Source organism: Bacillus rossius, chromosome 5 (genome assembly GCF_032445375.1).
Source record: "Bacillus rossius redtenbacheri isolate Brsri chromosome 5, Brsri_v3, whole genome shotgun sequence".
NCBI lineage: Eukaryota > Metazoa > Arthropoda > Insecta > Phasmatodea > Bacillidae > Bacillus > Bacillus rossius.
The window spans coordinates 77,418,688-77,431,901 of NC_086333.1; the positions used below are offsets into that span (position 1 = coordinate 77,418,688).

The 13,214-nt window shown below is 41.2% G+C and overlaps 1 protein-coding gene across 13 annotated transcripts in view; it reads left to right on the top strand.

The window, feature by feature from the left end:
• LOC134532049 (probable ubiquitin carboxyl-terminal hydrolase FAF-X) overlaps window positions 1-13,214 on the top strand; it is a 111,206-nt gene that overhangs the window by 26,851 nt on the left and 71,141 nt on the right. For all 13 annotated transcript variants that reach the window (XM_063368210.1, XM_063368207.1, XM_063368214.1 and 10 more), the window contains exons 9-13: window positions 1,370-1,627; window positions 8,803-8,901; window positions 9,359-9,633; window positions 10,895-10,995; window positions 11,105-11,205. In XM_063368210.1, the coding sequence (XP_063224280.1) occupies window positions 1,370-1,627; window positions 8,803-8,901; window positions 9,359-9,633; window positions 10,895-10,995; window positions 11,105-11,205 (834 nt within the window). The remainder of the gene's footprint in view (window positions 1-1,369; window positions 1,628-8,802; window positions 8,902-9,358; window positions 9,634-10,894; window positions 10,996-11,104; window positions 11,206-13,214) is intronic.

Genomic DNA, 13,214 nt, shown 5'->3' on the forward strand with positions numbered 1-13,214 from the left:
CCATGAGAAGAATTCCTTTGTACTGTCCCTTCCTCCATTGGCTTGAAAATTCGTAATGAGCAACATCCAGATGTAGACACCTTGAGGTGTAGCTTTCCTCGATGGGGCCCCTCTACTCTGGAGCTTCCTTTTTCACGAAAAAGGGGGGGGGGGGGGGCGCGTCGAGGGGTGGAGATGTGAGTCGGACCCTAATTGCTACCTTGACACAAGGTATACGAGTTGCAGGAAGCCACGGCCGAATTGCGAGAAGTGCGGCTTAGTCTCTTCTGGGGCTATTGGTAAATGAATCGTCGGGACATTTTCCTGTAAGGCTGTTTATTATGCCATGCACAAATCACTGCATCTGGCCCCCTCTACGCACACTGACATGCCTGAGCAGTGCCAACTGACTAAAGAAACGTAACTGGACAGGAGACGGAACTGCCTCGAGGATCTTGTAGCCTTCCTGCTGCGTCGGCCGCTCGTGGGGTCATACCTCGCCTTTCATCAGTGTTCAGCTTGCCTCGGGCACACCGCAAATCCAACTTCGACCACGCGTGTCCGCTCCCTCTCGTCGCAGCGCCATTTCATCGCGAGTCCCTTCTTCTCGGCTTGCGCTGCCGCGCAGTCCTGTCCGCAGCGTCGTCGTCGACTCGTGACTTTACAGCCGCGTGCGCGCAAACAGCAAACTTCTCTAAACATTATGTTGACTCCGTACAAGTAAGTCCAACCGGTACAGAAATAAATATAAGTGTTTAGTAATGATAAAATTACAGTAATATGTCCAGACAATAAATTACAGAAAGCCAGGGATAAAAGTAAACAAATTACGAAAAATGTAACCTTCCTGATTAGAGTGTAGCAGTGTTTTTATTATCTTTGAAAGATTTGTGCAATGGGAGTGCATGACTTGATGTAAGCTTTTGGACATACGCCATTGCTTAGCACATGTATGTCTGTAGAAGAAAACTACAAAAAAAAAATGACAAAAAACACAAAGTAAGCAAGTTTTTTTGGGTTCGGTATTTTTGTGCGGTCATCATTCGTGGTTTTTTTTTTCCCGTTCTGTTAGTCCAATTTTCTTTTGTTTTTTTCCTTTGTTGACCATATTCCTGTTGTGGAGTATCGTGTGGCGTTAAATCCTGACAACAGCAATTTTTTTTGCGTAATTTGTGTTTTTCTTTTGTCATTTGTGTTTTTTTTTGTAGTTTTTTTCTACAGACATACATGTGCTAAGCAATGGCGTATGTCCAAAAGCTTACATCAAGTGTAGCAGTGTTTGGTGACCTCGCTGCGGACTAGAAGTGAAGTTCAAGTGAAGGCGAGCTGCGACACGGGACTGGTGCCGGTGAGACGCGGGTGCTGGAGGTGGTGCCGGCGTGGGTTGCAGAAGTGGATCAAGGACAACCGGGTGCTGCAGATAGTGCTGCGCGACTCCCTGCACCAGCCCCAGTACGTGGAGAAGCTGGAGAAGATCCTGCGCTTCGTGATCAAGGAGCGCGCGCTCACGCTGGAGGACCTGGACAACGTGTGGGCCGCGCAGGCGGGCAAGCACGAGGCCATCGTCAAGAACGTGCACGACCTGCTGGCCAAGCTGGCCTGGGACTTCTCCCCCGAGCAGCTTGACCACCTGTTCGAGTGCTTCCAGGTGAAACAATTAGTACCTGGATGACCGAGCTTTGCTCGGTATTTTTTTTTTTTTAGAAATTATATTTAAATACAAATTACATACTGATGAAATATGAATAATATTTTTTGATCTTACCGACATAATAATAAACTTTTTTTTTTCAAAGATCATTTAGGCATTTTTAAGTGAACACATGAGTTAAAAAGACACAAATAATATAAGTAAACAAATGATTTTCTTGGTCTAACCTCAAACCAAACTCTCATTGGCTTAGTGTTGTTTTAAAAACGCCATCTACTGGAGTAGCTTTAGTTGTTGTTGTATCGTAAAAGCAGTTAGTTGCTTCCAATTAAAAAAAAAATTGTATTATTACTCGCCAATAGATGTCGGGTAGAGTCGTTTATGTTTAAGTTGATTATCGATAAAGTTTATTATTGAACACACGGATAAAACGACATATTCTAAAAATGAATCCTAGCTAGATCGATTTATCGCCGCTGAAACCCCCTGCATACTAAATTTCATGAAAATCGTTGGAGCCGTTCCCGAGATTCAGATTATATATATATATGTGTGTGTGTGTATATATATATATATATTGTTCACAAAACTGAATTGAAACTAATAGTTTAGCTGCATGACGCCCAGCAACGCGGAGAAAACGGTAAAAGACTGACGAAACTATTTACAGATGGCACTGCTGAACAAGATGGCCGCCACAGTGGCGCACTCACGATCGATGGCGCCAAATTCAAATATCCAAACCACCACACGTTCTAGCACTATGCCCAAACATACCGCCCACCAAAAATAACATTTTTTATGTTTCACTACACTGGTTCTTAGTTGACTGGCAACCGACACAATTTTATCACTGGCCGCTTCACCACTCGATGCTGCTGTTTGATAGTAGCTACTCTTGACACACCATCCTGACCAGGATGTAGGGTTGCGACGCGGCCGAGTTGCCACTGCAGGGGTGGAAGGTGGTCTTCTTTGATGAGGACAAGGTCACCAACCTGCAGGTCACCTTCGCTTTTGGTCCACTTGCCACGTGGTTGTAGTGTGTGCAAATATTCCTTGTGCCACCGCTGCCAGAAGTGCTGTGATGCACTTTGTACCAGCTGCCATCTGTCTAATCTGTTGGTCTGAATTTCCGTGAGGTCTGCAGCTGGAGGAGATGTCAGAGAAGTGCCAACAAGGAAATGTGCTGGCGTAAGGGCCTCCACGTCATTTGGATCTGATGAAATGGCACAGAGTGGACGTGAATTGAGGACAGCTTCAATTTGAGTGAACAAAGTCGACAGCTCTTCAAACGTGAGTATCTGCTGGCCAACGACTCTCTTGAGATGGTACTTCGCAGACTTGATGCTTGCCTCCCACAGGCCTCCAAAATGTGGCGCAGATGGAGGATTGAGGTTCCACTGAATCCCACGAGTAGCCAGAGTGTCTGCCACACAATGCCAGTTAGAGGTGTTCCTCAGGTACCTTTGAAGGTCATTGAAGTAGCGACGTGCCCCTATGAAGTTGGTTCCACAATCTGAAAAAACAGCCTTACAGAGTCCACGCCTAGCCACGAATCTGAAAAAGGCATTTAAGTAGGCAGTGGTACTCAATGATGAAACAACTTCCAAGTGTACTGCCTTAGTTGCTAAGCATATGAATAAGCACAGGTAGGCCTTGGATGAACGACTGTTTCGACCATTCGAAAGCCTGACTTGGAAAGGGCCCCCATAGTCAACACCCACATTCAGAAATGGTCTTGTTTGTTGCACTCGACTTGGTGGAAGATTTCCCATGGATGGCTGCACATTGGTGGCTCTGAATCTGTAACATTTTACACAAGCGTGTATCCTAGTCTTGACAGCTCCTCTACCTGCCACTATCCAGTACTCACACCGAATTGCAGCATGTGTGGCACTGGGGCCAGCATGAAGGTGTAAGACATGATAGTAGTCAATAATCATTTCTGTCACAAAACTCCTTTTGGGAAGCAGGACTTGATGTTTCATTTCATAGGCTACATGTGAATTCTGCAGGCGTCCACCTACACGGATGATCCCATCAGCGTCAATGAATGGCTGTAGTCTTTTAATTCCAGAAGAACATTCGCGAGCTGCAGCCAAACAATCAAACTCTAATTTGAAATTCTCTTGCTGAAGCTGCTTCAAACACACCTTCTTGGCAGCGTCAATTTCTGCTACAGTGAGAGGACCTGTGTGTCGCAACTCCCTTGAAACCTTTAAATTTAATGCAAATCTCAACACGTACGCAAGTACTCTTTGCAGTCGTGACCAGGACGAAAACCTACAAAGGATGTTAAGAATGTTCGGTATACACTGACCAACCAATGAGACTAGCGTGATTGCCTTCAACTCCTCTTTACCTTCCTCTGAACTGGTATATCCTTGACTGGGCCATAAATCCACCTCTGCTGTCAACCAACTTGGCCCAGTCCACCAAAGTGGGTGTGTTAGAAGCTCCTTGGGTGAGAGTCCTCTTGATGCACAGTCTGCAGCATTTTCAGCAGAGGAAACATGTCTCCAGTGAACCGGAACCTTGCTCTCCTGAATACGAGAAACTCTGTTCGCCACAAATGTTTTCAGCCGATGTGGCGGAATCTTAATCCAAGCAAGCACTACGGTCGAGTCACACCATGCATAAATGCAACTTATATGGATTCGCTCGGACAGTGTTGTGATCAGTGATTCAATCAATTTGATAAGCAAGAGTGCAGCCTGCAATTCAAGTCGCGGAAGTGTGACGGTCTTCAGTGGTGCAACACGTGACTTGGCGAGAAGCAAATGTGATTTTGTTTCACCGTGGCTAGAAGTCCGCAAATACACAACAGCTGCGTAACCTTCATTGGATGCATCACTAAAACCATGGAGCTGGTATTCTGACTGTGGTGCAGAAACAAGACGAGGTACGGACAGCTTGCTTAGGACATCCAACTGGCCAATGAAAACCTGCCAATCAGCAACTAAGTCTAGTGGTGGGGTGTCGTCCCAAGAAACTCCCAGTAACCAAAGCCTTTGGAGAAAGATTTTGGCTCGAATGATGACTGGAGTAATCCACCCTAGCGGATCATATAACCTAGCAATTTCTGAAAGGATGGTTCTCTTGGTGACTGTTGCACTGGCATGCTGAACATGATATGAGAAAACGTCTGCCTTCCAATCCCATTGAAGACCAAGTACCTTAATAACTTCATTGCTACCATGAAAACTAAGTGGACTCTCCCGGTGATCTTCTGGAACTGCATCCAAAACTGCCTTACTATTACTGGACCATTTTCTTAGTTCAAAACCACCTTGTTTCAGGAGATTTATTAATTCTTGCTGTAACGCGAGAGCTTCTGTGACTGATGCTGCACCAGTCACAATGTCATCTACAAACACGTCATCCATCACAACCCTTGCTGCCATCGGATACAGAGGACCCTCTTCCATTGCAAGTTGCTGTAAGGCTCTCATCGCCATAAATGGAGCAGCTGAGACTCCGTAAGTGACAGTGTCAAGTTGGAATTCACGTATTGGTTGGTCAGGGTTCTCCCTCCACAGAATTACCTGGTATGGTGCATCGTCTGGATGCACGAGAACCTGACGATACATTTTGCAGATGTCTGTAGTTAATACCACACGGTGAAGACGGAAGTGAGTGATTATGTCCACAATGTCATTTTGAAGCTTGGGTCCAGTCATCAAAACATCATTGAGTGACTTCCCTGAAGTGGAGCGAGTTGAGGCATCAAACACCACTCGTAACTTTGTTGTTGAGCTGGATTCCTTGCACACATAGTGATGAGGGATGTAGTAACGACGTTCCTGACCAGTTGCATTATCTAGACAATGCATGTGCCCCAGTTGCTCATATTCACGGAGGAACTTGCAATATTCGGTATAGGCTTCCGGTTGGTGATGTAGTCTGGATTCCAACTGACGTAACCTCTTAACTGCATGACTACGTGTATCTCCTAAATCTGGGTCTCTCTCCTTAAATGGTAGTCTCAGTACATATCTTCCTTCGAGGTTTCGTGAGTGAGTCTCAACAAAATGATTCTCACATTTTGTGTCTTCTAGGCTGGAATGCTGGACAGATGGTAACTCCTCGGTCTCCCAGAACTTGCGGATGGTATCTGTTAGGGCTGTATCCGATGACGCATACATTGAGACAACACCACTACTGGAAGTATCTGCAACCTGAGTCACCTTACCCATAATAACCCAACCAAATATACTGTGCAACGCTACAGGAACTCCCTTCGAAGGCTGGTACCGCCCACCATCAAACACGTCTGGATATACATCAGCACCAAGAAGGATATCAATTGCTCCTGGAGTATCAAAAGATGGGTCCGCTAGTTCCAGATGTCGATACATGTCTCTCACATGGTGGGGAAGGGGAATGGTGGGTAAATTGGCAGCTATGTTCTTCAACACTAAAGCATCAGTAACAACGTCAGTTCCTACGCCCTTACATGATGTTAGAAAACAAGTAACTGCACCACTGTTAGCAACAACAACAGAGTGAGCCAGACCCACAACAGGAACCTTAGCCCTTCGACACTTTAGCCCCAACCTATGAACACATTCTTCGGTAATAAATGAGCTCTGCGATCCTGAATCGAGTAGTACTCTAACATTTTGCAGCATTCCACTTGCATCCTGAACTCGTACCATAGCAGTACCTAGAACGACAGTGGTTGAAACTGCAGTTGAAGAAGTTAGCGATACCACTGTCGCAGCATCCTCCTTGTGACTTGCTTGTGGCATAGTAATCTCTTGGATGGATTCACCTGCAGGTAGTTTCACTTCTTGATTGGGAACCGCAGTGTGAAGGAGAGAATGGTGTCTCCTGCCGCAGTGATAACAGTTTCTTCTTGACCTACAATCCTTCACTCTGTGACCTTGTAAGCAGTTAAAACACAGCATCTTCCTACGTACAAACTCTATCCTGTCATCACTTGACTGACCCGTAAAAACAGGGCACTTGTGAAGTCCATGCATGTCTCCACAGGCACTACAGGGCTCTGCTTCTGCTGTCACTAGAAATGAGGATTTAAAATTTGGGTTTTTAGGCAGTGACCTCTTTGGAAAAGGGCGTGCGTCAGGCACTACAGCTGGAGTGTGATTTGACATCATCAGGGCCTTAGACTGCAGCTCCACGAACTCTAACAATTGATTAAATGTGGGCATTGGAACATTTTTGTGTGCTATTTCAAACTGATTTCTTGTATCTGGATCAAGCTTTGGTAACATTAGATTCAGCAACACAAAGCTCCATTCAGTAACAGGCAACTTCAGAACTTTCAAGGCACCCAGATTCTCCTTTAGAACATCTACCATATTTCTCAGTTTGTCAGGCGCAACAATTGACAGACGAGGAAGTTGCACAATCTTGTCCCAATGCATGTTTGCAATTGCCCGGACATTGTGATACCTATCTACCAAAGTTTGCCATGCCAGAATATAATTTTCCTTAGACAGTGGGAGTGTCTTTATTAGATTAAATGGCTCACCTGATAGTGATGTCAGAAGGTATTGGTGTTTCTCCACATCTGACAGGCCCTCATTATTATGCACCAAGGATGTGAAAAGGTCATAAAATGTGGGCCAGTCAGTCAAGAGACCCTTGAATTCTGGCAACTGCAGCTTCGGCAACTTAACGTTCGAAGATGTCTTGGCAATTTGATTGCGTTGTTTGTTCTGGCCTGTTTCGTTAAATACTTCCTGTATCCTATAGTAGGCTTCATCAAATTCCTCAAGTTCCCTTTCGCTGGCTTCAGATTCCACTAACGACTCGGTCTCTGTAGCTTGAATAGCAAGTTGCATGTGATTTTCTTCAAAGTCTGTCTTCAATTGGTGTAAATCGGTACACGTGGCCTTGAAAAGTCCCGCGCGACTCGGGTTGCGCTCGACTTCGTCGGCGAGCGTCAGAAGTCTTGTAATGCGGCACTTAACGAGGCGCAAACGTGTTTTGGCTTGATTTGACATTTTAAGTAACGGTCTTGCAGACGTTCGGACGCACCGGCAATACACGAACCAATGCAAGATAGGTAACCTAGGCCTAACCTAAAACCACACGTGTTGCCTATAATCGCTTGCACGCAATCAAAATTACGTAAAGTACATTTATGAGCTCAAATAATACAGTGTTTGCGTATACACTGATATTTTCTTGATAGCACAACACTATAGTCCCGGATAAAGTCACGCACGCGATTCGTAACGGTACTGCACATGTCAATTTTTGAACAAAGAAGACCGATATCTGAATGGCTTTTACGTTGTTTATGCGATCCACCGAATAAACTGGCTCAAACATACAGATATCCGGCCCGGAGGACCAAAAAATGTTCACAAAACTGAATTGAAACTAATAGTTTAGCTGCATGACGCCCAGCAACGCGGAGAAAACGGTAAAAGACTGACGAAACTATTTACAGATGGCACTGCTGAACAAGATGGCCGCCACAGTGGCGCACTCACGATCGATGGCGCCAAATTCAAATATCCAAACCACCACACGTTCTAGCACTATGCCCAAACATATATATATATATATATATATATACGTACAAGAATTGCTCGTTTAAAGATATAAGATTAGTTAAGGGCCTTACTTACCCAGGCACACATATGATGACCTTCAGGAAAAACCATGCGATTTGAAAACTGCCCAAGATAACCAGAGTGGTGTCTACTAAAAGTATTTAATGACACCCTTAGAGGGGGTTGAGTATTTCTGTTTCCATATATCTTTTTATAAGCGTGAAAATGTCTAAAATGTGTGTTTTCAGGATAAATTTTAGGTATGAAACGCCTGTTGCAGTTTCTTGGAAGCACTTGATGGATTTTCATTAATTACACTCTTAACTTAATCTCTGCGATCTAATGTTATGGTTACCGCTCAAATCTCATATAATTCAGACCTGAGCATGCAATGCAACAAATTTTCCTGGTCAACCTAAAATCTTGCATTATAAATTTTTGCTAAGTATCCACTGCATTTTATAATATGTTTACAGAAAACTGATGCAATTATTACCAAATTATTAATATAAGGTTTACTTTAGTTGAGTGGTGATTTCAAAAAAGACCAGGAATTATTGTTTTGAAGTAAATCTTAATGTGCATGGCAGAAGCAACATGAATTGTGTTTTAATTCGTGCTTGGTTTTTTATTTTGCAGGCTAGTTGGACGAATGCAAATAAAAAACAGAGAGAAAAGTTGTTGGAATTAATACGACGTCTTGCAGAAGATGACAAAGATGGAGTGATGGCGCACAAGGTATATATGTTCAAAAGCGGTGGTTCAAAAAAAGCAAGGAATGCAGTGATGCATGTTGGTTGCCGGGGAGGGGGGAAATAGGATGGTGAATGAGGCCGGGAAGGGGGGGGGGGCGGCCAGCAGCCACAGTGAAGAGAAGCAACAAACTCCATTTACACCCTCTTCCTCATCTGTCTCTCAATGTGCCGAGGTTCAGGAAACCCCGGACTAAAGTGGCATAAGTGACGGAGTTTACAAATATAGTAAATAGTTAACTAAGGGTAGGTTCAGGAGGCAGCATTTGACAGTGAGCAGAGCGTTTAGTTTTTGAACTAAGCTGTTACAAATTTGCAATTAAAATGTGACTCCCATTATTTATAGTTCCAGCAGTTTTGGTAAGAATGATCGTGTTATGTTTGGGTAGATGCGGTACGTACGTATGTTGCGCGGATATTGGATCTTGTGTTGCGTGTGTTAGGTACTGACGCTGTTCTGGAACCTGGCGCACTCGGACGACGTGCCGACGGAGATCATGGACCAGGCCCTCACGGCCCACGTCAAGATCCTGGACTACAGCTGCGCCCAGGAGCGGGACGCCCAGAAGACGGTGTGGCTGGACAACTGCGTGGAGGAGCTGAAGTCGGGCGACAACTGGGTGCTGCCGGCGCTCAAGCAGATCCGCGAGATCTGCTGCCTGTACGAGCCGTCCCCGAACATGAACCACAGCCAGCGCACCCACCACGTGTACTATAGGCGAGTGTAGCTGCCACCTGGCATTGTGCGTGCAGACAATGTTCAGTCCGGGTGTAAATGTTGAATTTGAATTTCCCGCCCGCAGCGTTGGAATCGTGATGCTGCTGCTCCCACGCCATCTTGTGACCAGTTCGTTCTCGTTTGTTTTCGCTTCGGTAGGTCGGCCGTTGCGCGACAGTAGAAGTTTGTGATTATTAGTAATTATACAGTCCATTATGTCGATTGAGCCCAGACAGACAACATTTTATGATTTTATTTGCAGGCCAACAGATTTCTGTGGTATTATTTTTATTTTTTTTAGGAAAGTTTTGTATTAATAAAGTTAGCATATTACCTATTGAACATATAGGCTACATAAATGTTTTATAATACTTATTTTCACGAAAACAATGTTATTTTGACTGATGGATGATGCACTCTTAATAATAAAAATATGTCAGGCTTTCTTATCGGTCGCAGAAGTCACGAAATAGGTAGTCACGATATTGAGCTCGTGGACACGGATAAGTCATGAAAGTGCCCATATTTTATGTATTTCAGAAATTCTCATTCCAAATTTTACGTTACAAAATACAATGTTTGATACATTTTTTAAATTTTTCATTGTATTACAAAGTTATTTCTAAAACTTTTTTGTGTTCTATGGTTTATATCTAACAACGAATCACAACAAAAGAAGGATAGCCCTAATGGCATTATGTAATTGTTCATTGGAAAGAGAGAGTAAATGCTCATTTAAATGCACACTGCAAACTAGGGTTGAGACATGTGACAAGGACTGAACATTTCACATTTTCACACTAGGTGTTCCCTTTGAAACTTCTTTGAAACTAGTATGTTGATCTTGAATAGTCGGGCTAAAACACTAATCCAATATGGCCGTGGTCACTAAAGTGCTGTATTGACATGTCAATGTGTGTCATGACAATGCGGAAGTTTGAATGTAAAAAGTTCTGCATTTGAAAATTTGACTAAATTCTGTTCGTAACCGTGGTTTACAAAATTATTTTTTAGAGCCATTAAAACATATTGATAGTGTAAAGTTTTGTTACCTGTTATTATTTTTAATTTTGTTAGTAAATTACATTGTTTTGAATATCTCGGAGTTTAGCTTAAATATTTGTTTAAGAAATATATAGTATTGACTTCTGATTAGTAAAAGTGTCATTAAAATAAATGGTTTAATGTGCATAAATTTTATTTTATTATTTTCTGTCATACTTTTTACAGACTAAATGATAATTTTCATTTTTTTTTGCAGGCAAGAAGTTATAGAACGGTTACAAACTCAACATAGCTTAGTTGTATTAGTTACTAACAATTTGACGGCATACATGGATAAAATTAGACAAATGGCTAAAGGTGAGTATTGCTTAAGCTTTTTTCAAGTTGCAAAATTTATACATTGTTTTATTTACATTCGTTACAGTAATTTTGGTCAAATGATACCTGCTTTCTTTTGCTCTTCCAGATGATCCCAGTTTAGATCCAAATAATTTTTACCCAGACAACAGGTATAACCACATTCAGCAAGTGCACGAGAGGTTAAATTTCTTGAGGTTTCTTTTAAAGGTGAGTGAAAGGGTTGTAAGGTTTGAAAAAATTCCATTTCCCCATTTTTTTTTTTTTGCATGAGTGTTCAGCTGTGTGTGTGTTTATAGTACACTAGAACCCCGATTTTACGGTTCCACGGATTGCATTCATAAAATCGTTGCTGGCCCATTTTGACTCCCCCCTGCCCAGAGAAACATAATGTTTTACTTTTAAATTTGAACCAAATATATTGGGTATTATTTGTGTGTAAAATACCATTAAAGGTGAAAACCAGTTGTGAACAGCATGGAGGTTGCTACTCAATATCTATTCTCATGCTGCGCATGGTTGCAGTTACTATGTGTCAAGTGCTGGAAATGTTGGAATGTGAAGGGAAAGATGAGTTTACATAGTTTGTTTGCAGTAAAATAAATATTTTTACGGTTGTGCTGATTTTTTTCCGTCCAAGAAATTTTTAAAAGTTTGTGATTTTCCAGCAGAAATACTGCTGTACGACTAATAAACCAAGTGTATGTAGGCTATGCTAAAAAATTCAATGTTTGATAACCGTAAAAACTTACACAGTATTTATTAACAGTAAATGGCTGTTGCATGGGCCATAAAAATATTAATTGGAATAGACTATACAACACTGTGTGGTGTTCTGGATTTCATCACACCTTGTTGGGGGGGTGGGAGGTTGACAGTTTCTCATGTCCGAAGGTTAAATGAGGGGAGGAAAGGTTGGAATGTTAAGAGGGAGAAGACAAGATGGTTTATGTGACGTCATGCTGCTTCTGCAGTCCCCGTGCGCCAGCCTAGCCCAATGAGTTTTGGGCGTGCCACTTACATCGTACATAGTAGCTACCGCCACCACATTTTCCAACATAACGTTATATTTTTTTGTTCTTCTTTTAGAAACATTGTTCAGAGTATTTAAAAACAACACTAAATAGATGCTCTGCTTTAAATAACAACATATTTTTACAAGCGTTCATTGTGAATTTTTCAAATTTTTTCTTCTGATTGTTAGTAATTTGGTGTCATAAGTTCAGATTTTTCTATGGCTCCTGAGAATGTATTCATAAAATAGCTGCTCTGGTCAATCCAGGGTTTGTAAAATCGGGGTTCTATTGTATTTAACTGGTGACCACACTCTAGAAGAATGGATTTTGGTACGTAAAATGATTCAGTTTTTGGTACTGATATATATATATATATTTTTTTTCAAACTAAGGTGCAGCAATTTAAGCAATGTATTTTCACTATAAATGAGGTTAGTGATACATATTTGAAGTATTTTGTAAATACAATGTATTAATATTTAAAAAAAAAAAAAATTAAAAAAAAAATCTCGGTTCCAATAAATTGAGAGATTTTTTCAGTCAAATGTACAACCAGGTATGAAACAAATAATCATTTAGTGATAAAGATTCATAAAATAAAAACTATAAAAAATTGATAGAGAATAAAATAGATTTTATAATACATGGTCAGTAAATATTAACTGAAAATACACTAATTATGGGAATATCTACATGTACTAGCTATTTAGTTTTATTTCTATGTTGTTCTAATGTAGTATAGTTATAGAATATTAAAAAATATTTGAGAAGTAAATCAAATTGTGAATATTGTTTCCAGCACAGCTGTATTACACTTAATTTTTAAATTACAAGAAGGAATGAAAGGAAAAAAATTTTTTGAGTAAGGTAATAAACAATAAGTAAAGAAAATACTCGAAAAAATTAATACAACTTAAAAAAAAATTTATTCTTAAAATGTAAATAGTGTGAATTTTTTTATAAAGAACCATTTATTTATTGGAAAAGATATATTAAGATAGTGGTACATTCAAATTATTTACACCCTTTAATTAAAATTGCCCGTACAAAATGATATCTTTTTCTAAAAGTAAAATTAGTGTGAATACCATTGGTTGTCAAAAAATATAAATATGTATTACGAATGTATTAAATCTTGGAGACAAGAGTTACACTAGTAGCAATATATGAAAAAAAAAAATTCACAATAGAGGTTTTGCTGAT